General features: G+C 53.7%; 1 protein-coding gene across 1 annotated transcript in view; it reads left to right on the top strand.

Annotated features, from left to right (window-relative positions):
* Positions 1-6604: 6604 nt before the first annotated feature.
* LOC141078040 (uncharacterized) overlaps positions 6605-12111 on the top strand; it is a 32479-nt gene continuing 26972 nt past the window's right edge. The window contains exon 1 of the mRNA XM_073564846.1: positions 6605-7051. Within this exon, the coding sequence (XP_073420947.1) occupies positions 6851-7051 (201 nt within the window). The 5' untranslated portion in view covers positions 6605-6850. The remainder of the gene's footprint in view (positions 7052-12111) is intronic.

Raw genomic sequence — 12111 nt, 5'->3', positions numbered from 1 at the left:
TCCATCCTGGCCCCCCATGTGTGTCCATCGTGGCACCCCATGTGTGTCCATCGTGGCACCCCATGTGTGTCCATCGTGGCACCCCATGTGTGTCCATCGTGGCACCCCATGTGTGTCCATTGTGGCACCCCATGTGTGTCCATGCTGCCCCCCTGTTATCAATGGGTCATCGAGGAGGATGGAGCAATAGGCTAAGCCACCAGAAAACCAGAGAGGTTGGTCACTCAGCGGATTGCAGACCCTTAATCTTAACAACACAACTAGCAGTAGCCGTGGGGCGTACCTACGATGCCCTAGACGCCTCAGCACAGCCGGAGAGATAACTAAGCCTGAAGTAAGAAAGGTGAAATCTAAACTTCCCCGGAGCAGTCCCTCAAGGAATAGATAGCCCCCAAACATATATTGTCCGTGAGACGAGATGAAGCACAAACACTGGCAGAAAATAGATTGAGCAAATGGTGGGGCCCAAGCTGTCTAGATAGGACAGGAAAGGCACTGTCTGCAATCACTCAAAAGACCCTAAAAATTCCAACACGTCTGATGTGCAAAATTACTGAGGTTACACAACCTCGCCCCCACTATTTCAGCGCTCAGGTGTGAACTGGCAGCAAGCAACAGGCTAATACAGCAGGAGGCAGAGCAAACCATGTGTTTCCATCCTCGCTCCACCATGTGTATCCATCCTGGCGCCCCCTATGTGTATCCATCCTGCCCCCCATGTGTATCCATCCTAGCACCCCATGTGTCTCCTTCCTGGCCCCCCATGTGTCTCCTTCCTGGCCCCCCATGTGTCTCCTTCCTGGCCCCCCATGTGTCTCCTTCCTGGCCCCCCATGTGTATTCTTCCTGGCCCCCCATGTGTATTCTTCCTGGCCCCCCATGTGTAGCCATCCTGGACCCCCCATGTGTAGCCATCCTGCCCCCCCCCATGTGTATCCATCCTGCCCCCCCATGTGTATCCATCCTGCCTCCCCCATGTGTATCCATCCTGCCCCCCCATGTGTATCCATCCTGGCCCCCCCATGTGTATCCATCCTGGCCCCCCATGTGTATCCATCCTGGCCCCCCATGTGTATCCATCCTGGCCCCCCATGTGTATCTACCCTGGCCACACCATGTGTGTCCATCCTGGCCCCCCATGTGTATCCATCCTGGCCCCCCATGTGTATCCATCCTGGCCCACCATGTGTATCCATCCTGGCTCCCATGTGTGTCCATCCTGGCCCTCCCATATGCATCCATCCTGGCACCCCATATGCATCCATCCTGGCCCCCCCATGTGTGTCCATCCTTGCCCCCCCATGTGTGTCCATCCTTGCCCCCCCATGTGTGTCCATCCTTGCCCCCCCATGTGTGTCCATCCTTGCCCCCCCATGTGTGTCCATCCTTGCCCCCCCATGTGTCCATCCTTGCCCCCCCATGTGTGTCCATCCTTGCCCCCCCATGTGTGTCCATCCTTGCCCCCCCATGTGTGTCCATCCTTGCCCCCCCATGTGTGTCCATCCTTGCCCCCCCATGTGTGTCCATCCTTGCCCCCCCATGTGTGTCCATCCTTGCCCCCCCATGTGTGTCCATCCTTGCCCCCCCATGTGTGTCCATCCTTGACCCCCCATGTGTGTCCATCCTTGCCCCCCCATGTGTGTCCATCCTTGCCCCCCCATGTGTGTCCATCCTTGCCCCCCCATGTGTGTCCATCCTTGCCCCCCCATGTGTGTCCATCCTTGCCCCCCCATGTGTGTCCATCCTTGCCCCCCCATGTGTGTCCATCCTTGCCCCCCCATGTGTGTCCATCCTTGCCCCCCCATGTGTGTCCATCCTTGCCCCCCCATGTGTGTCCATCCTTGCCCCCCCATGTGTGTCCATCCTTGCCCCCCCATGTGTGTCCATCCTTGCCCCCCCATGTGTGTCCATCCTTGCCCCCCCATGTGTGTCCATCCTTGCCCCCCCATGTGTGTCCATCCTTGCCCCCCCATGTGTGTCCATCCTTGCCCCCCCATGTGTGTCCATCCTTGCCCCCCCATGTGTGTCCATCCTTGCCCCCCCATGTGTGTCCATCCTTGCCCCCCCATGTGTGTCCATCCTTGCCCCCCCATGTGTGTCCATCCTTGCCCCCCCGTGTGTCCATCCTTGCCCCCCCGTGTGTCCATCCTTGCCCCCCCGTGTGTGTCCATCCTTGCCCCCCCGTGTGTGTCCATCCTTGCCCCCCCGTGTGTGTCCATCCTTGCCCCCCCGTGTGTGTCCATCCTTGCCCCCCCGTGTGTGTCCATCCTTGCCCCCCCATGTGTGTCCATCCTTGCCCCCCCATGTGTGTCCATCCTTGCCCCCCCATGTGTGTCCATCCTTGCCCCCCCATGTGTGTCCATCCTTGCCCCCCCATGTGTGTCCATCCTTGCCCCCCCATGTGTGTCCATCCTTGCCCCCCCATGTGTGTCCATCCTTGCCCCCCCATGTGTGTCCATCCTTGCCCCCCCATGTGTGTCCATCCTTGCCCCCCCATGTGTGTCCATCCTTGCCCCCCCATGTGTGTCCATCCTTGCCCCCCCATGTGTGTCCATCCTTGCCCCCCCATGTGTGTCCATCCTTGCCCCCCCATGTGTGTCCATCCTTGCCCCCCCATGTGTGTCCATCCTTGCCCCCCCATGTGTGTCCATCCTTGCCCCCCCATGTGTGTCCATCCTTGCCCCCCCATGTGTGTCCATCCTTGCCCCCCCATGTGTGTCCATCCTTGCCCCCCCATGTGTGTCCATCCTTGCCCCCCCATGTGTGTCCATCCTTGCCCCCCCATGTGTGTCCATCCTTGCCCCCCCATGTGTGTCCATCCTTGCCCCCCCATGTGTGTCCATCCTTGCCCCCCCATGTGTGTCCATCCTTGCCCCCCCATGTGTGTCCATCCTTGCCCCCCCATGTGTGTCCATCCTTGCCCCCCCATGTGTGTCCATCCTTGCCCCCCCATGTGTGTCCATCCTTGCCCCCCCATGTGTGTCCATCCTTGCCCCCCCATGTGTGTCCATCCTTGCCCCCCCATGTGTGTCCATCCTTGCCCCCCCATGTGTGTCCATCCTTGCCCCCCCATGTGTGTCCATCCTTGCCCCCCCATGTGTGTCCATCCTTGCCCCCCCATGTGTGTCCATCCTTGCCCCCCCATGTGTGTCCATCCTTGCCCCCCCATGTGTGTCCATCCTTGCCCCCCCATGTGTCCATCCTTGCCCCCCCATGTGTGTCCATCCTTGCCCCCCCATGTGTGTCCATCCTTGCCCCCCCATGTGTGTCCATCCTTGCCCCCCCATGTGTGTCCATCCTTGCCCCCCCATGTGTGTCCATCCTTGCCCCCCCATGTGTGTCCATCCTTGCCCCCCCATGTGTGTCCATCCTTGCCCCCCCATGTGTGTCCGTCCTTGCCCCCCCATGTGTGTCCGTCCTTGCCCCCCCATGTGTGTCCGTCCTTGCCCCCCATGTGTCTCTGTCCTGGCCCCCCATGTGTCTCTGTCCTGGCCCCCCATGTGTCTCTGTCCTGGCCCCCCATGTGTCTCTGTCCTGGCCCCCCATGTGTCTCTGTCCTGGCCCCCCATGTGTCTCTGTCCTGGCCCCCCATGTGTCTCTGTCCTGGCCCCCCATGTGTCTCTGTCCTGGCCCCCCATGTGTGTCCGTCCTTGCCCCCCATGTGTCTCTGTCCTGGCCCCCCATGTGTCTCTGTCCTGGCCCCCCATGTGTGTCCGTCCTTGCCCCCCATGTGTCTCTGTCCTGGCCCCCCATGTGTCTCTGTCCTGGCCCCCCATGTGTCTCTGTCCTGGCCCCCCATGTGTCTCTGTCCTGGCCCCCCATGTGTCTCTGTCCTGGCCCCCCATGTGTCTCTGTCCTGGCCCCCCATGTGTCTCTGTCCTGGCCCCCCATGTGTCTCTGTCCTGGCCCCCCATGTGTCTCTGTCCTGGCCCCCCATGTGTCTCTGTCCTGGCCCCCCATGTGTCTCTGTCCTGGCCCCCCATGTGTCTCTGTCCTGGCCCCCCATGTGTCTCTGTCCTGGCCCCCCATGTGTCTCTGTCCTGGCCCCCCATGTGTCTCTGTCCAGGCCCCCCATGTGTCTCTGTCCTGGCCCCCCATGTGTCTCTGTCCTGGCCCCCATGTGTCTCTGTCCTGGCCCCCATGTGTCTCTGTCCTGGCCCCCCATGTGTCTCTGTCCTGGCCCCCCATGTGTCTCTATCCTGGCCCCCCATGTGTATCCATCCTGGCCCCTTGTCCTGGCTTCATGTACATAGGACAAAAAAATAAAGATTCCATTTAACTTCCTGCGCTCCCAGCGCCCTGTGGTGCCCTCCTCCTCTGCGGATCTGGCGCGCACATAGTAAAATGACCGCCAATGTAGCACAGGTCGGCGGTGAATGTGTGCGTGTCGCACTGACGTCATACGCCGGTGATGATGGGTGCACAGTCTTCGGCATTGATTGGGATGTGCACCGCAGTGGTTCAGGTAATGACTGTTGCATGCGTTCGCCCCTGCACAAACTCTGCCTGCACTTTTAAAGGACCCCCGCCCCTAAAATCCGCAGACTTTTTTTTTTTCTTTTTTTCATCTTCTCCTCCTCTCCTTCCCACAGCCAAGAGCCCACCGGGGATTTTCCCGATACCCCGCCAGCCCAGTCCGACCCTATATATATAATTTTTTTTTCCATTAAGTTGAGAGGTCCAATTCCAGCTATTGCTGTGGGACCTGTGATTTCTATCTACTCCACTGTGTACAGGATAATAGAGTATAATAAAGTAGTTATGGACGTGACGTAACTAACATTGTGCAGTGACTCTGCTTTCCATATAGTGACGGATATTTCTTGTTGCTGAAACTGTGATATTTTTTTCACTTTAAACCTTTTTTAAACCCCTCTGATCAGTGCGATCATACAACATACAAGCCTCTGATGGCTCCGGTGATGCCCTGTACTACTGTAGTGCCGTGTATCATCACTGCCTGTCAGTGTAATACTAACGGCCCCATACACATGAGATCAGAGTTGGCTGAACGGTCATTTGGCAGACGGCGATCTCTCCCGACTCCCCCATACACACAAATATTCCAGCTTTCCTGTGGTCTGTATGAGAGAGTCGCCTCCAGACTCCTCTAGAGGAGGATTATCTACAGGAAGAACAAACGGATTATCCTCTGAAATTCAGGATGCCGGATCCTTCTCTGCCCTGACATCATCTGTCGGGAGGCCCCCAAATACATTACATGGTCGGCCAAACCCCCCGAAATCAGTGCTTTCATGGAACTTTAGTGTAATGTGTATGGGGGCGTTATAAGGTAACTTATTGAACGCTGCCTCTGGCCCGGCCTAATAGACCTTCATACATTGCAGCCCAGACCCCGTTATTAGACATGTAAGTATCGGAGTAACTAGGCCGCCCCATACTATCGAGTACTTGGGGGCGGGGGGCATTCAGCCAAACTCTGTCACACCTTCTTAGATGCCATGTTTGCTTTTCAGGGATTTTGTTGCAGCCGCTCGTGTGCCGTCCCTGCGGTGTACATCTATGTTCTGGGGCCCAAAAACCAGAGCTGTGGAGTTGGTAAGCCAAACCTGCGACTCCGACTCCTCAATTTCCCTTACACCGACTCCGACTCCCACATATATTGCTTATATTTAAGTGAAAAATGTATTGTAGTACAATGTGAACATCAGACATTTAATCATTTCTATGATCCAATAATCAAGACATTTAGATAGAACATAATATTTATTGGAATACAACTTTAGAACACAAAAAACTGTAATAAATTGTAAATATGTAATACACTGTATAATATCGATTACATACATATATAACACTATGTAATATACTATGTAAGTGGCAAAAAACAGTTTTCAACACAATCATACTAAATAACATTTGTGCAGTCTATGAATTTGTTCTAAGAAATAGAATTGCCTTCATCAGATCCTCCTTCATAGATGACCTCACATCTGACCTAATAATTTTAAGGCCAGAGAACAACCTCTCTACACTAACTTGGGTTGGAGGCAAAGCCGTAACCACATGGGAACATCTCTAACAATTTCCGGGTATAAAGGAATTGCCTCCTGCACAGTCAGTTTTGATGAACGGTTGAATTTTTTTTTCTTTGAGAGCAAGTGAAACATTTTGCTGAAAGATGGTCAATCTGCTGCTATAGGAGACAGAGTGAAATCTTTTTCCTTGCGGCAAAGCTTTGCCTGCTCCATGTCATACAAATACTTGTCAAAGTCAAACTCCTCATCTGATGAGGATGAAGATATGGCAGCAGTAGCACTGTCAGGACCCAAGTCCTCTTGCGCCTGGCAGTCCTCCTGTAGGCCACTCTTCCTAACTGCTACCTCAGTCAGAGCTTCTTTTCCTTTAGTAAGCTGTTGATCATCAAGCAGTATACAATGACTCGGGGCCACATAAACAGCTGCCAGAAAAATTTTATTTTCCAATAGCTGTGTCTCTCTCCGTTTCATTGAAGCAGAAATGCCATCTGCGATTAAACCTCCTCTTTGGGACAGGCAAAATGGTAAGTTCTTCCACTCCCTTATGAAAATGCCAGGAGTTAAATCCTCAGCTTGTAATTTTTTAGTCACGGTAAATGGGTGATTAAGCAATTCCTTCAATTCAGCCACCTGTGTCCATTGACCTTCATTTAGGTTTACCTGAGGGTTCGCCATATCTATAAGAAACGGTTTTAGTTCAAGCAATCGCTAAATCATTAAATAAGTGCTGCCCCACTGATTGGCTTGATCGACAATTGCCCCTTTCCCATCACGTCTCTTCAAGATGGAATCAATTTTAGGGGTTCAGGCGGCAATAACCAATTTCCTCACTTTTCCAACCAGATTTCCAGCATGTCCCTCTTGCAGACTATCTTATTGCCAGCTGCAGCGTGTGCACAACTTTCTCACTTTCTCCAGCTTGGGGCCCAGGAATCGGATCCTGTGCAGGGCAGGCACCCCTCCCCCTCCTCTCTGGTGAAGACAGGACAGAGGAGGGGAGATTGCCCCCTGCAGTCTGGAGCCGGTGCAGGACGGGAGCACTGCTGCATACGAGTGAGTTTTGATAGGTGCGTGTCCCTGCTTCTAGGGGGGGGACAGCTGCCCCCCTGCCCCTCGCTGGCTACGGCCATGATTCACACACAGCGTTTTTGCGGATCCGTTTCTTGCAGTAAAATGCAGTGACTCTGGACATCCCAGCAAAGTCAGTGGGTTTCAAGATATGACATTCAGACACATCGTTTTGTGAGGATCCGTTTTTGGGCTGAATGAGCATGTCAGTTTGTGTGGCGCTTTTCTAATCTGCTTTTGCTATTGAAAACATTATCTATGAGCTCAAAATCCTTTCAGGTGATGCGGTTTTTTAAAAAGCTGATCGGCTTTTGCAGCTGAAAAACGTATCCTCAAAAATGCAGCAAAAACGCTGTGTGTGACTGTAGCCTTAGATCAGGAATAGAACAGCCATTTATAGGACATTTGATAACTTTCCCAAATTCCTATGAAAAAATATTCAGCACATCCTGCATTGAACTATTGTACCCAATTTATTATATATTTTAGGAGTCGGAGTCGGACCATTTAATTCCGACTCCACCAAAATGAGCGCCAAAAAGATTAATTTCTTTGTAATAAATGTTTAACATGTTACAAATTATAAAATGTGTCTTCTGCTTTTTTCTTCTTACAAGAATTGTTGGGGCCAATTTTCTTTAGAAACATTTTAATATCGGCTTTTCTGGAGTTTTTCTTGTAATATAGGAAAGTCTAAGGCCAGAAATAAACCCCATAAATCACTGTACATCAGTGGTCCCCAACCGTTTTTGCACCAGGGACCGGCTTGAAGCAAGACCATTCTTCCATGGCCCGGCAGGGCGGGGATGGAGGTGTGACAGGGGCGGGGCTTTGGTCATAAGGGGGCGGGGCTATGGACGCGGTTGTAGTTTAGCAGTGCATACTTATCATTTAATTATAACATTTATAATGTGACTCCACTCACCATAGGTTATGAATGAGTGGGAGCACCTGGCTTGTTTCTCTGTTTCAGTGGGAGCACCTGGCTTGTTTCTCTGTTTCAGTGGGAGCACTGGGCTACTTCTACTGATGACCGTCACTGCTAATGATGATTGGAACCTACAAGGAAATGGAGCATTGAGCACTTAAGAAAAATTGTACTGGAGTTCTGTACATGCTGATTATTTTCTAATCATCAGAAAATGTATGTGTGGTCCCCCCGTCCTGTCCAGCTCTGTGTGGCTCCCCCTGTTGTATACATGGCTCCCCTGTCCCATCCTGTATACATGGCTCCGCTCCCACTCTCCCTCCCTTGTATATATGGCTCTGCTCCCACTCTCCCTCCCTTGTATATATGGCTCCGCTCCCACTCTCCCTCCCTTGTATATATGGCTCCGCTCCCACTCTCCCTCCCTTGTATATATGGCTCCGCTCCCACTCTCCCTCCCCTGTATACATGGCTCCGCTCCCACTCTCCCTCCCCTGTATATATGGCTCCGCTCCCACTCTCCCTCCCTTGTATATATGGCTCCGCTCCCACTCTCCCTCCCCTGTATATATGGCTCCGCTCCCACTCTCCCTCCCCTGTATATATGGCTCCGCTCCCGCTCTCCTTCACCTGTATATATGGCTCCGCTCTCACTCTCCCTCCCTGTATATATGGCTCCGCTCCCACTCTCCCTCCCCTGTATATATGGCTCCGCTCCCACTCTCCCTCCCCTGTATATATGGCTCCGCTCCCACTCTACCTCCCTTGTATATATGGCTCCGCTCCCACTCTCCCTCCCTTGTATACATGGCTCTGCTCCCACTCTCCCTCCCCTGTATATATGGCTCCGCTCCCACTCTCCCTCCCCTGTATACATGGCTCCGCTCTCACTCTCCCTCCCCTGTATATATGGCTCCGCTCTCACTCTCCCTCCCCTGTATATATGGCTCCGCTCCCACTCTCCCTCCCCTGTATATATGGCTCCGCTCCCACTCTCCCTCCCCTGTATACATGGCTCCGCTCCCACTCTCCCTCCCCTGTATATATGGCTCCGCTCCCACTCTCCCTCCCCTGTATATATGGCTCCGCTCCCACTCTCCCTCCCCTGTATATATGGCTCCGCTCCCACTCTCCCTCCCCTGTATATATGGCTCCGCTCTCACTCTCCCTCCCTTGTATATATGGCTCCGCTCCCACTCTCCCTCCCCTGTATACATGGCTCCGCTCCCACTCTCCCTCCCCTGTATATATGGCTCCGCTCCCACTCTCCCTCCCCTGTATATATGGCTCCGCTCCCACTCTCCCTCCCCTGTATATATGGCTCCGCTCCCACTCTCCCTCCCCTGTATATATGGCTCCGCTCCCACTCTCCCTCCCTTGTATATATGGCTCTGCTCCCACTCTCCCTCCCCTGTATATATGGCTCCGCTCCCACTCTCCCTCCCCTGTATATATGGCTCCGCTCCCACTCTCCCTCCCTTGTATATATGGCTCCGCTCCCACTCTCCCTCCCTTGTATACATGGCTCCCCTGTCCCATCCTGTATACATGGCTCTGCTCCCACTCTCCCTCCCCTGTATATATGGCTCCGCTCCCACTCTCCCTCCCCTGTATACATGGCTCCGCTCTCACTCTCCCTCCCCTGTATACATGGCTCCGCTCTCACTCTCCCTCCCCTGTATATATGGCTCCGCTCTCACTCTCCCTCCCCTGTATATATGGCTCCGCTCCCACTCTCCCTCCCCTGTATATATGGCTCCGCTCCCACTCTCCCTCCCCTGTATATATGGCTCCGCTCCCACTCTCCCTCCCTGTATATATGGCTCCGCTCCCACTCTCCCTCCCTTGTATACATGGCTCCGCTCCCACTCTCCCTCCCTTGTATACATGGCTCCGCTCCCACTCTCCCTCCCTTGTATACATGGCTCCGCTCCCACTCTCCCTCCCTTGTATACATGGCTCCGCTCCCACTCTCCCTCCCTTGTATACATGGCTCCGCTCCCACTCTCCCTCCCCTGTATATATGGCTCCGCTCCCACTCTCCCTCCCTTGTATACATGGCTCCGCTCCCACTCTCCCTCCCTTGTATACATGGCTCCGCTCCCACTCTCCCTCCCTTGTATACATGGCTCCGCTCCCACTCTCCCTCCCTTGTATACATGGCTCCGCTCCCACTCTCCCTCCCTTGTATACATGGCTCCGCTCCCACTCTCCCTCCCCTGTATATATGGCTCCGCTCCCACCCTCCCTCCCTTGTATATATGTCTCCGCTCCCACTCTCCCTCCCTTGTATATATGGCTACGCTCCCACTCTCCCTCCCCTGTATATATGACTCTGCTCCCACTCTCCCTCCCTTGTATATATGGCTCCGCTCCCACTCTCCCTCCCTTGTATATATGGCTCCGCTCCCACTCTCCCTCCCTGTATATATGGCTCCGCTCCCACTCTCCCTCCCTTGTATACATGGCTCCGCTCCCACTCTCCCTCCCTTGTATACATGGCTCCGCTCCCACTCTCCCTCCCTTGTATACATGGCTCCGCTCCCACTCTCCCTCCCTTGTATACATGGCTCCGCTCCCACTCTCCCTCCCTTGTATACATGGCTCCGCTCCCACTCTCCCTCCCCTGTATATATGGATCCGCTCCCACTCTCCCTCCCCTGTATATATGGCTCCGCTCCCACTCTCCCTCCCTTTTATATATGACTCCGCTTCCACTCTCCCTCCCTTGTATATATGGCTCCGCTCCCACTCTCCCTCCCTTGTATATATGGCTCCGCTCCCACCCTCCCTCCCTTGTATACATGGCTCCGCTCCCACTCTCCCTCCCCTGTATATATGGCTCCTCTCCCACTCTCCCTCCCCTGTATATATGGCTCCTCTCCCACTCTCCCTCCCCTGTATATATGGCTCCGCTCCCACCCTCCCTCCCCTGTATATATGGCTCCTCTCCCACTCTCCCTCCCTTGTATATATGGCTCTGCTCCCACTCTCCCTCCCCTGTATATATGGCTCCTCTCCCACTCTCCCTCCCTTGTATATATGGCCCCTCTCCCACCCTCCCTCCCCTGTATATATGGCCCCTCTCCCACCCTCCCTCCCCTGTATATATGGCTCCGCTCCCACTCTCCCTCCCTTGTATATATGGCTCCGCTCCCACTCTCCCTCCCTTGTATATATGGCTCCGCTCCCACTCTCCCTCCCTTGTATATATGGCTCCGCTCCCACTCTCCCTCCCTTGTATATATGGCTCCGCTCCCACTCTCCCTCCCCTGTATATATGGCTCTGCTCCCACCCTCCCTCCCCTGTATATATGGCTCCGCTCCCACTCTCCCTCCCTTGTATATATGGCTCCGCTCCCACTCTCCCTCCCTTGTATATATGGCTCCGCTCCCACTCTCCCTCCCCTGTATATATGGCTCCGCTCCCACTCTCCCTCCCTTGTATACAGTGCCTACAAGTAGTATTCAACCCCCTGCAGATTTAGCAGGTTTGATAAGATGCAAATAAGTTAGAGCCTTCAAACTTCACACAAGAGCAGGATTTATTAACAGATGCATAAATCTTACAAACCAAAAAGTTATGTTGCTCAGTTAAATTTTAATAAATTTTAAACATAAAAGTGTGGGTCAATTATTATTCAACCCCTAGGTTTAATATTTTGTGGAATAACCCTTGTTTGCAATTACAGCTAATAATCGTCTTTTATAAGACCTGATCAGGCCGGCACAGGTCTCTGGAGTTATCTTGGCCCACTCCTCCATGCAGATCTTCTCCAAGTTATCTAGGTTCTTTGGGTGTCTCATGTGGACTTTAATCTTGAGCTCCTTCCACAAGTTTTCAATTGGGTTAAGGTCAGGAGACTGACTAGGCCACTCCAACACCTTGATTTTTTGCCTCTTGAACCAGGCCTTGCTTTTTTTGGCTGTGTGCTTTGGGTCGTTGTCTTGTTGGAAGATGAAATGACGACCCATCTTAAGATCCTTGATGGAGGAGCGGAGGTTCTTGGCCAAAATCTCCAGGTAGGCTGTGCTATCCATCTTCCCATGGATGCGGACCAGATGGCCAGGCCCCTTGGCTGAGAAACAGCCCCACAGCATGATGCTGCCACCACCA

Source organism: Dendrobates tinctorius, unplaced genomic scaffold, assembly GCF_039654945.1.
Source record: "Dendrobates tinctorius isolate UK_male_01 unplaced genomic scaffold, ASM3965494v1 ptg000491l, whole genome shotgun sequence".
Classification (NCBI taxonomy): Eukaryota; Metazoa; Chordata; class Amphibia; order Anura; family Dendrobatidae; genus Dendrobates; species Dendrobates tinctorius.
Note: the sequence above shows the minus strand (reverse complement) of the source record. Positions and strands in the feature narration are given on the sequence as shown.